General features: G+C 50.4%; 1 protein-coding gene across 4 annotated transcripts in view; it reads left to right on the top strand.

Annotated features, from left to right (window-relative positions):
- LOC138349526 (uncharacterized) overlaps positions 1-12329 on the top strand; it is a 226976-nt gene that overhangs the window by 143942 nt on the left and 70705 nt on the right. For all 4 annotated transcript variants that reach the window (XR_011228464.1, XM_069324455.1, XM_069324454.1 and 1 more), the window contains exon 2: positions 7637-7727. Coding sequence is in view for 3 of the 4 variants with exons in the window: in XM_069324455.1 (XP_069180556.1) it covers positions 7637-7727 (91 nt within the window). In the remaining variant the exon portion in view is untranslated. The remainder of the gene's footprint in view (positions 1-7636; positions 7728-12329) is intronic.

The following is a 12329-nucleotide window of genomic DNA, read 5'->3' as shown; positions in this document are numbered from 1 at the left end:
TAAGATGGAGAATGGTAAACACAAATATCATAGCAGGGAATGACCCGGGAAATAACCAACCACAGGTCAGAGAACTTTTGAGATTCTGTGACAAATTCTCGCTCAATCAACAGATTACAGAACCAACTAGGAACGAAAACACACTAGACTTGTTATTCACAAACAATGATGAACTAATCAGAGACATTACAATCTCAGATACTTCATACTCAGACCATAAGCTCATTTAAGTGCGAACTAGCATAAATAACGGTAGTAGGTCTAAGAGACCCAACAAGCGAGAAGGAGTATTGAATTAATTCAATTTCAACAATAAGAGGATCGACTGAGAAAAAATAAATGTAGACCTTGCAACCATTCAATGGGAGACGGTGTTAAGCGACAAAACTCCCACACAGGGAATAGCTCAACTGACAGCTGAAGCTTACAAGGTCTGCTTGAAGCACGTGCCTGTGAGGAGGGGCAGAAAGAGGACCACTCTAGAAAGAGAACGGAGACGACTGTACAGAAGGGGAAAAAAATAACGGAAATGCTTCGGCAGTCACGACTATCACTAAAAACGGAAATAAACCTAAGCATGGAGATCGAAGAAATAGAACAAACGTTGAATTAATCGTACGAGTCTGAGGAAATGGAATTGGAACAGAGTTATACAAAAGATAAAGAAAAATCCAAAATATTTTTTCACATATGCAAAATCAAAATCCAAAACCTCGACCAGTATTGGACCGTTAATTACAACTGAAGGTACGTACACTTAGGACAACAAAGAAATTAGTGACATTCTAAGAAGCCAGTATGAAGCTATGCTTAGCACACCAATAAACAACATGAAAGTTGATGACCCAGACAGCTTCTTTATGAATGACATTCAAGCTGCAGATAATATAACGGATATTAATACGAACTCGGAAGACTTTGAAAGATAAATTGACAACATGCCCATGCACTCAGCTCCTGGGCCTGACTCGTGGAATTCAATATTTATAAAGAAATGTAAAGTACCAGTAGCGAGAGCACTCAGCGTAATATGGAGAAAGAGCCTGGATACAGGGGAGATACCAGCAGCACTTAAATCTGCAGATATAGCTCCTCTGCACAAGGGGGAGGGAGGTAAAGCCTTGGCAAAAAATTATAGACCAGTTGCACTAACATCACACATAATAAAAGTGTTTGAAAGAGTGATTAGGAATCAAATTTCTAGTTTTATGGAAAATAATGAGTTACACAATCCAGGACAACATGGATTTAGAGCGGGAAAATCCTGTCTGTCACAGTTACTCAACCACTATGACAAAATCACAGAAGCTCTAGAAGAAAAGCAAAATGCAGATGTTGTATACACAGACTTTGCAAAGGCGTTCGACAAATGTGACCGTGGGGTGATACACAAAATGAGGTCAATGGGAATAACTGGTAAAGTAGGTCGCTGGATACTCAATTTCCTGTCGAACAGAACACAAAGAGTAACAGTCAATCAAATCAAATCAAGTCCAAGCGCAAGTTGAAAGCTCTGTACCTCAAGGTACAGTCCTTGCACCACTGCTGTTCCTTATTCTCATATCAGATATAGATAAAAATACAAGTCACAGCTTCGTGTCGTCCTTTGCAGATGACACAAAAATCAGCATGAAAATTCCCTCTGCTGAAGACATTGAAAAATTACAAGCAGATATCAACAAAGTTTTCGATTGGGCAGCAGAAAATAACATGATGTTTACCAGTGATAAATTCCATGTACTCAGGTACGGCAAAAATGAGGACCTGAAACATAATACAGGGTACAGAACACAATCGAATCTGCCCATAGTAGGAAAACAGCATGTCAAGGATTTGAGAATAATGATGTCCGACGACTCAACGTTTAGGGAACATAACCAAGCAAATATTGCGTCAATCAGAAAAATGATCGGATGGATTACGAGAACTTTCAAATCCAGGGATCCCATCACACTGGTTGTACTCTTCAAGTCACTTGTGTTGTCCCATCTCGAGTACTGCTCAGTACTCACTTCCCCCTTCAGAGCAGGAGAGATTGCTGAAATAGAGGGAATACAGAGAACATATACGGCACGCATAGACGAGATAAAGCACCTAAATTATTGGGATCGTCTCAAAGCTCTCCAAATGTACTCTCTAGAAAGGAGACGAGAGAGATATAAAATAATATACACATGGAAAATACTGGAGGGCCAGGTCCCAAATCTACACAGTAAAATAACAACGTACTGGAGTGAACGATATGGAAGAAAATGCAAGATTGAACCTGTGAAGAGCAGAGGTGCCATAGGCACAATCAGAGAACACTGTATAAACATCAGAGGTCCTCGGTTGTTCAACGTCCTCCCAGCGAGCATAAGAAATATTGCCGGAACAACCGTGTACATCTTCAAGAGGAAACGAGATTCCTCCAAGGAGTGCCGGACCAACCGGGCTGTGGTGGGTATGTGGGCCTGCGGGCCGCTCCAAGCAACAGCCTGGTGGACCAAACTCTAACAAGTCAAGCCTGGCCTCGGGCCGGGCTTGGGCAGTACAAGAACTCCCAGAACCTCATCAAGCAGTGGTGGGGTACTGTAGTGACCCATGTGACAGTGGTGGGTACTGTGGTGACCCAAGTGACAGTGGTGGGGTACTGTAGTGACCCATGTGACAGTGGTGGGTACTGTGGTGACCCATGTGACAGTGGTGGGGTACTGTAGTGACCCATGTGACAGTGGTGGGTAGTGTAGTGACCCATGTGACAGTGGTGGGGTACTGTAGTGACCCATGTGACAGTGGTGGGTACTGTGGTGACCCAAGTGACAGTGGTGGGTACTGTGGTGACCCATGTGACAGTGGTGGGTACTGTGGTGACCCAAGTGACAGTGGTGGGGTACTGTAGTGACCCATGTGACAGTGGTGGGTAGTGTAGTGACCCATGTGACAGTGGTGGGGTACTGTGGTGACCCATGTGACAGTGGTGGGTACTGTAGTGACCCATGTGACAGTGGTGGGGTACTGTGGTGACCCATGTGACAGTGGTGGGTACTGTAGTGACCCATGTGAGTGGTGGGGTACTGTGTGACCCATGTGACAGTGGTGGGTACTGTAGTGACCCATGTGACAGTGGTGGGTACTGTGTAGTGACCCATGTGACAGTGGTGGGGTACTGTGTGACCCATGTGACAGTGGTGGGTACTGTAGTGACCCATGTGACAGTGGTGGGTACTGTAGTGACCCATGTGACAGTGGTGGGTACTGTAGTGACCCATGTGACAGTGGTGGGTACTGTGGTGACCCATGTGACAGTGGTGGGTACTGTAGTGACCCATGTGACAGTGGTGGGTACTGTAGTGACCCATGTGACAGTGGTGGGGTACTGTGGTGACCCATGTGACAGTGGTGGGTACTGTGTGACCCATGTGACAGTGGTGGGGTACTGTGGTGACCCATGTGACAGTGGTGGGTACTGTAGTGACCCATGTGACAGTGGTGGGTACTGTAGTGACCCATGTGACAGTGGTGGGGTACTGTAGTGACCCATGTGACAGTGGTGGGTACTGTAGGTGACCCATTTGACAGTGGTGGGGTACTGTGGTGACCCATTTGACAGTGGTGGGGTACTGTGGTGACCCATGTGACAGTGGTGGGTACTGTAGTGACCCATGTGACAGTGGTGGGGTACTGTGGTGACCCATGTGACAGTGGTGGGGTACTGTAGTGACCCATGTGACAGTGGTGGGGTACTGTAGTGACCCATGTGAGAGTGGTGGGGTACTGTAGTGACCCATGTGACAGTGGTGGGTAGTGTAGTGACCCATGTGACAGTGGTGGGGTACTGTGGTGACCCATGTGACAGTGGTGGGGTACTGTGGTGACCCATGTGACAGTGGTGGGGTACTGTAGTGACCCATGTGACAGTGGTGGGTACTGTAGTGACCCATGTGACAGTGGTGGGTACTGTGGTGACCCATGTGACAGTGGTGGGGTACTGTGGTGACCCATGTGACAGTGGTGGGTACTGTGGTGACCCATGTGACAGTGGTGGGTACTGTAGTGACCCATGTGACAGTGGTGGGTACTGTAGTGACCCATGTGACAGTGGTGGGGTACTGTAGTGACCCATGTGACAGTGGTGGGTACTGTAGTGACCCATGTGACAGTGGTGGGGTACTGTAGTGACCCATGTGACAGTGGTGGGTACTGTAGTGACCCATGTGACAGTGGTGGGGTACTGTAGTGACCCATGTGACAGTGGTGGGTACTGTAGTGACCCATGTGACAGTGGTGGGTAGTGTAGTGACCCATGTGACAGTGGTGGGGTACTGTGGTGACCCATGTGACAGTGGTGGGTACTGTAGTGACCCATGTGACAGTGGTGGGTACTGTAGGTGACCCATGTGACAGTGGTGGGTACTGTGGTGACCCATGTGACAGTGGTGGGTACTGTAGTGACCCATGTGACAGTGGTGGGTACTGTAGTGACCCATGTGACAGTGGTGGGGTACTGTAGTGACCCATGTGACAGTGGTGGGGTACTGTAGTGACCCATGTGACAGTGGTGGGGTACTGTAGTGACCCATGTGACAGTGGTGGGGTACTGTAGTGACCCATGTGACAGTGGTGGGGTACTGTAGTGACCCATGTGACAGTGGTGGGTACTGTAGTGACCCATGTGACAGTGGTGGGGTACTGTAGGTGACCCATGTGACAGTGGTGGGTACTGTAGTGACCCATGTGACAGTGGTGGGTACTGTAGTGACCCATGTGACAGTGGTGGGGTACTGTGGTGACCCATGTGACAGTGGTGGGGTACTGTAGTGACCCATGTGACAGTGGTGGGGTACTGTGGTGACCCATGTGACAGTGGTGGGTACTGTAGTGACCCATGTGACAGTGGTGGGGTACTGTAGTGACCCATGTGACAGTGGTGGGGTACTGTAGTGACCCATGTGACAGTGGTGGGTACTGTAGTGACCCATGTGACAGTGGTGGGTACTGTGGTGACCCATGTGACAGTGGTGGGTACTGTGGTGACCCATGTGACAGTGGTGGGGTACTGTAGTGACTCATGTGACAGTGGTGGGTACTGTAGTGACCCATGTGACAGTGGTGGGGTACTGTGGTGACCCATGTGACAGTGGTAGGTACTGTAGTGACCCATGTGACAGTGGTGGGGTACTGTAGTGACCCATGTGACAGTGGTGGGTACTGTAGTGACCCATGTGACAGTGGTGGGGTACTGTGGTGACCCATGTGACAGTGGTGGGTACTGTGGTGACCCATGTGACAGTGGTGGGGTACTATAGTGACCCATGTGACAGTGGTGGGTAGTGTAGTGACCCATGTGACAGTGGTGGGGTACTATAGTGACCCATGTGAGAGTGGTGGGGTACTATAGTGACCCATGTGAGAGTGGTGGGGTACTATAGTGACCCATGTGACAGTGGTGGGTAGTGTAGTGACCCATGTGACAGTGGTGGGGTACTGTGGTGACCCATGTGACAGTGGTGGGTACTGTGGTGACCCATGTGAGAGTGGTGGGTACTGTAGTGACCTATGTGACAGTGGTGGGTACTGTAGTGACCCTTGTGACAGTGGTGGGTACTGTGGTGACCCATGTGAGAGTGGTGGGGTACTGTAGTGACCCATGTGACAGTGGTGGGTACTGTAGTGACCCATGTGACAGTGGTGGGTACTGTAGTGACCCATGTGACAGTGGTGGGTACTGTAGTGACCCATGTGAGAGTGGTGGGGTACTGTAGTGACCCATGTGACAGTGGTGGGTACTGTAGTGACCCATGTGACAGTTGTGGGTACTGTAGTGACCCATGTGACAGTGGTGGGTACTGTAGTGACCCATGTGACAGTGGTGGGGTACTGTAGTGACCCATGTGACAGTGGTGGGTACTGTAGTGACCCATGTGACAGTGGTGGGTACTGTAGTGACCCATGTGACAATGGTGGGTACTGTAGTGACCCATGTGAGAGTGGTGGGGTACTGTAGTGACCCATGTGACAGTGGTGGGTACTGCAGTGACCCATGTGACAGTGGTGGGTACTGCAGTGACCCATGTGCCAGTGGTGGGTACTGTAGTGACCCATGTGACAGTGGTGGGTACTGTAGTGACCCACGTGACAGTGGTGGGTACTGTAGTGACCCATGTGAGAGTGGTGGGTACTGTAGTGACCCATGTGACAGTGGTGGGTACTGTGGTGACCCACGTGACAGTGGTGGGGTACTGTAGTGACCCATGTGAGAGTTGTGGGTACTGTAGTGACCCATGTGAGAGTGGTGGGTACTGTAGTGACCCATGTGACAGTGGTGGGTACTGTAGTGACCCATGTGACAGTGGTGGGGTACTGTAGTGACCCATGTGAGAGTGGTGGGTACTGTAGTGACCCATGTGACAGTGGTGGGTACTGTAGTGACCCATGTGACAGTGGTGGGGTACTGTAGTGACCCATGTGACAGTGGTGGGTACTGTAGTGACCCATGTGACAGTGGTGGGTACTGTGGTGACCCATGTGACAGTGGTGGGTACTGTAGTGACCCATGTGACAGTGGTGGGTACTGTGGTGACCCATGTGACAGTGGTGGGTACTGTGGTGACCCATGTGACAGTGGTGGGTACTGTAGTGACCCATGTGACAGTGGTGGGGTACTGTAGTGACCCATGTGAGAGTAGTGGGGTACTGTGGTGACCCATGTGAGAGTGGTGGGGTACTATAGTGACCCATGTGACTGTGGTGGGTACTGTAGTGACCCATGTGAGAGTGTTGGGTACTGTAGTGACCCATGTGAGAGTGGTGGGGTACTGTGGTGACCCATGTGACAGTGGTGGGTACTGTAGTGACCCACGTGACAGTGGTGGGGTACTGTAGTGACCCATGTGAGAGTGGTGGGTACTGTAGTGACCCATGTGAGAGTGGTGGGTACTGTAGTGACCCATGTGAGAGTGGTGGGTACTGTAGTGACCCATGTGAGAGTGGTGGGTACTGTAGTGACCCATGTGAGAGTGGTGGGTACTGTAGTGACCCATGTGAGAGTGGTGGGTACTGTAGTGACCCATGTGACAGTGGTGGGGTACTGTGGTGACCCATGTGACAGTGGTGGGTACTGTGGTGACCCACGTGACAGTGGTGGGGTATTGTAGTGACCCATGTGAGAGTGGTGGGTACTGTAGTGACCCACGTGACAGTGGTGGGGTACTGTAGTGACCCATGTGAGAGTGGTGAGTACTGTAGTGACCCATGTGACAGTGGTGGGTACTGTAGTGACCCATGTGACAGTGGTGGGGTACTGTAGTGACCCATGTGAGAGTGGTGGGTACTGTAGTGACCCATGTGACAGTGGTGGGTACTGTAGTGACCCATGTGAGAGTGGTGGGGTACTGTGGTGACCCATGTGACAGTGGTGGGTACTGTAGTGACCCATGTGACAGTGGTGGGTACAGTAGTGACCCATGTGACAGTGGTGGGTACTGTAGTGACCCATGTGACAGTGGTGGGTACAGTAGTGACCCATGTGACAGTGGTGGGTACTGTAGTGACCCATGTGACAGTGGTGGGTACAGTAGTGACCCATGTGACAGTGGTGGGGTACTGTGGTGACCCATGTGAGAGTGTAACAATAACAATACCGTTGTGTTTGCAGGGGATGAGCGAGGCTGAGAGGAAGCTGGAGGCTCTGACGCAGCAGATAGAGGAGGAGATGGAGAAGCAAGAACAGGAGGGAGAATATTATGGTGAGTATTTCCTCCCTTACTTTGTTACTCATCTTGTCTACCCTCTGTCTCATACTCTGTCACCAAGCCAGCCGCTGCAAACAACAGCCAGTTGGATGTTGGATGATGGGGGAGACCACCATGGTGGTGGTCTTCCCCACCATGGTGGTGGTCTCCCCCACCATGGTGGTGTGTGTGGGAGGTGGTCTCCCCCACCAGAATAGAATTACGGTATTTTGGTGGGCTGTTATGGCCCCACGTGGCCTGTGACTTGTCGCCTCCCCTTCCCCCTAGTGCCGCTCCTGGCACCCTGGGGCCGCCCCTGGCACCCTGGGGCCGCCCCTGGCTGGCACCCTGGGGCCGCCCCTGGCTGGCACCCTGGGGCCGCCCCTGGCTGGCACCCTGGAGCCGCCCCTGGCTGGCACCCTGGGGCCGCCCCTGGCTGGCACCCTGGGGCCGCCCCTGGCTGGCACCCTGGGGCCGCCCCTGGCTGGCACCCTGGGGCCGCCCCTGGCTGGCACCCTGGGGCCGCCCCTGGCTGGCACCCTGGGGCCGCCCCTGGCTGGCACCCTGGGGCCGCCCCTGGCTGGCACCCTGGGGCCGCCCCTGGCTGGCACCCTGGGGCCGCCCCTGGCTGGCACCCTGGGGCCGCCCCTGGCTGGCACCCTGGGGCCGCCCCTGGCTGGCACCCTGGGGCCGCCCCTGGCTGGCACCCTGGGGCCGCCCCTGGCTGGCACCCTGGGGCCGCCCCTGGCTGGCACCCTGGGGCCGCCCCTGGCTGGCACCCTGGGGCCGCCCCTGGCTGGCACCCTGGGGCCGCCCCTGGCTGGCACCCTGGGGCCGCCCCTGGCTGGCACCCTGGGGCCGCCCCTGGCACCCTGGGGCCCCCTGGCACCCTGGGGCCGCTCCTGGCACCCTGGGGCCGCTCCTGGCACCCTGGGGCCGCCCCTGGCACCCTGGGGCCGCCCCTGGCACCCTGGGGCCGCCCCTGGCACCCTGTGGCCGCCCCTGGCACCCTGGGGTTGCTCCTGGCACCCTGGGGCCGCTCCTGGCACCTTGGGGTCGCTCTTGGCACCCTGGGGTCGCCCCTGGCACCCTGGGGTCGCCCCTGGCACCCTGGGGCCGCCCCTGGCACCCTGGGGCCGCCCCTGGCACCCTTCTCCCGGTGGGAAGATGGTGTGTGTGACATCAACCACTATGCCACACAAGCGGCACAGAAGGGAACCAGTGAGGAGTAGCGGTGCCAATGTCACAACCAGAGAATACTGTCTCAACTTCAGAGGTCACAGCTCCTCAACAAATATTGCCGGAACAAAGGTGGATGTATTCAATAGACATTAAAACAAGCTCTTGCAACAAGTTCCGGACCAACCAGGCTGTGGTGGGTATGTGGGCCTGCGAGCCGCTCCAAGCAACAGCCTGGTGGACCAAGTTAACCCAAGTGGAGCCTGGCCTCAGGCCGGGCTCGTGGAGTAGTACTCCCAAAACTCACCCCCTACTGTGTATCCATATATATACGGTAATGTATATCCGGTGTGACGGCGTGCTATTTACAGAGATAAGCGAGGAAATGGTGATGAATGAACCGCCTGGTTCACCACCAAAACATCCTCTCCCTTGTTGGTGGCACTGATGATGACACTTGGTGTGTGTGGGCACAACATGTGACACATCTGGCAGTTATCATGTCTCACCACCTCACATTTACTGAACATAACCCAGCAAACCTGGCGGCGGCGGCGGCCTGGAACATGATAGGAGGCATTATGAGAACGTTCACTTCACATTATGAGATGACACTTGTTCTGTGTGTACTCACCTAGTTGTGCTTGCGGGGGTTTAACTCTGGCTCTTTTTCCCGCCTCTCAACTGTCAATCAACTGGTGTACAGATTCCTGAGCCTACTGGGCTCTATCATATCTACATTATAAACTGTGTATGGAGTCAGCCTCCACCACATCACTGCCTAAAGCATTCCATTTATTAACTACTCTGACACTGAAATTTTTTTTCTAACGTCTCTGTGGCTCATCTGGGTACTAAGTTTCCACCTGTGTCCCCTTGTTCGTGTCCCACCCGTGCTGAAGAATTTGTCTTTGTCCACCCTGTCAATTCCTCTGAGAATTTTGTAGGTGATTATCATGTCTCCCCTTACTTTTCTGTTTTCCAGGGACGTGAGGTTCAGCTCCCTTAGCCATTCCTCGTAGCTCATTCCTCTCAGTTCCGGGACTCGTCTAGTGGCTTACCTCTGAATCTTCTCCAACTTTGTTTTGCGTTTAACTAGGTATGGACTCCAGGCTGGAGCTGCATACTCCAGGATTGGTCTGACATAAGTGGCATATAAGATCCTGAATGATTCCTTACACAAGTTTCTAAAGGTAGTTCTTATGTTTGCCAATCTAGCATATGCCGCTGATGATATCCTATTGATGTGGAACTCTGGGGACAGGTTTTATGTGATATCAACCCCCAGATCTTCCTTTCTCTATTTGACTCTTGTCTCATTTCATCATTTAAACTTAACTGAGTTCAAGTTTAGTAGCTTCAGTAAAATAAGCTCAGTAGCACGAGAAATATTCTCAAACCGCATACCTCTAAGAAAAAAGAGGAAGAGATGCAGATTGGAACGGGAACGTCGTTCCCTATATAGACGAAGAAAACGAATCGCGGAACAACTTGAGAGTCGCACCCTATCTCAAGAACGGCGAAGAAGGTTAGGTAGAGAAATAGAAACAATTGAACTCAAGCTACAAGAATCATACAAAACCCAGGAGAGGCAAAGAGAGCAAAAGGCGATCAGTGAAATAGAGAGAAATCAGAAATATTTTTTCTCCTATGCAAAATAAAGATAAAAAAAACTACATTTAGATTCGGGCCCCTGCGAAAGGGAGATGGAACTTTCACCGATGACAACAAAGAAATGAGCGAAATACTGAGGAATCAGTATGACTGATTTCAGCGAGCCACTAAACACACTGAAGAGTGATAATCCTAATGAATTTTTTATGGATATGATACCAACATCAAATCATATATCAGACGTCACCCTGACATACTAAATACAGCAGAGATAGCACCACCCTATAAAGGAGGAAATAAGGCAGAGGCACAAAATTACAGACCGATAGCACTTAACATCATACATCATAAAAATCTTTGAGAGAGTGCTAAGAAGTAAGATCACTTCTTACAAAATAAAATAAGATTTTATTTTGTTGACTATTACACATTGGGTTCTGTTAGTCAGGAAATGTTAGATTAATCTGTCTATTTCCCCGGTAATTCCTTTTGAACGCATTTTATGTGCAATATCACCATGGTCACATTTATCAAAAGCTTTTGCGAGATCTGTGTAAATTACATCAGCGTTTTGTTTGTCTTCCATGGCATCTAATGCCATATCATAGTGGCCCAGCAACTGCGACAGGCAAGAGCGCCCTGTTCTGAAACCATGTTGTCCGGGGTTATGGAGATGCTGTGATTCCATGTATTTTGTGATCTTACTTCTTAGCACTCTCTCAAAAATTTTTATGATGTGCGATGTTAGTGCTATCGGTCTGTAATTTTTTGCCTCTGCCTTATTTCCTCCTTTATGGAGTGTTGCTATCTCTGCTGTTTTTAGTATGTCAGGGATAACGCCAGTATCTTGGCTTTGTCTCCACAGAATGTGGAGGGCCTGTGATAGTGTTATTTTACAGTTCTTGATGACTATAGAGTTCCAAGAATCCGGGCCTGGTGCAGAGTGCATAGGCATACTGTCTATGGCTTCCCTAAACTCCAGTGGGGATAGAGTGATATCTGATATATGATGTTGGTATCATATCCATGAAAAATTAATTTGAGTTATCACTCTTCAGTGTGTTTAGTGGCTCGTTGAAAACAAGAGTCGTACTGATTCCTCAGTAACTCGCTCATTTCTTTGTTGTCATCGGTGAAAGTTCCATCTCCCTTTCGCAGGGGCCCGATACTAGATGTGGTTTTTTTTTATCTTGATTTCGCATAGGAGGAAAAAATATTTCGGATTTCTTTCTGTTTCACTGACCGCCTTTTGCTCTCGTGTCGCTCTTGGATTTTGTACGATAACTTGTAGCTTTAGTTCAATTGTTCCTATTTCTCTACCTAACCACCTTCGCCGTTCTTGAGATAGGGTGCGACTCTCAAGTTGTTCCGCGATTCGTTTTCTTCGTCTATGGAGGGAACGACGTTCCCGTTCCAATCTGCATCTCTTCCTCTCTTTTCTTAGGGGTATGCGGTTTGAACATATTTCTAGTGCTACTGAGCTTATTTTTTCCAGGCACTGGTTCAGGTTTGCATTTTCTAGCTGTTCTTCCCAATTTATTTCTGTGAAGTCTTGGTTTATTTGCTCCCAGTTTATCTGTTTATTATTGAAGTTGAATTTGCTGAAATCTCCTCCCCTGGGACTCGGGACTGGTTGTGCAGGTCCCAGAAACATGGTGCCCCATGCTTGTCAGGACTTCAATTAAGTTGTGATCTGAGTAACAGGTATTTGTAATCATTATGTTCCTGATCAATTCATCATTATTAGTGAAAATGAGGTCCAGCGTGTTCTCCTTCCTAGTTGGTTCTACTATTTGCTGGTTTAAGGCAAACCTGTCGCACATC

Source organism: Procambarus clarkii, chromosome 14, assembly GCF_040958095.1.
Source record: "Procambarus clarkii isolate CNS0578487 chromosome 14, FALCON_Pclarkii_2.0, whole genome shotgun sequence".
NCBI lineage: Eukaryota > Metazoa > Arthropoda > Malacostraca > Decapoda > Cambaridae > Procambarus > Procambarus clarkii.
The sequence above is the reverse complement of the archived record's forward strand: the minus strand, read 5'-3'. Positions and strand labels throughout refer to the sequence as shown.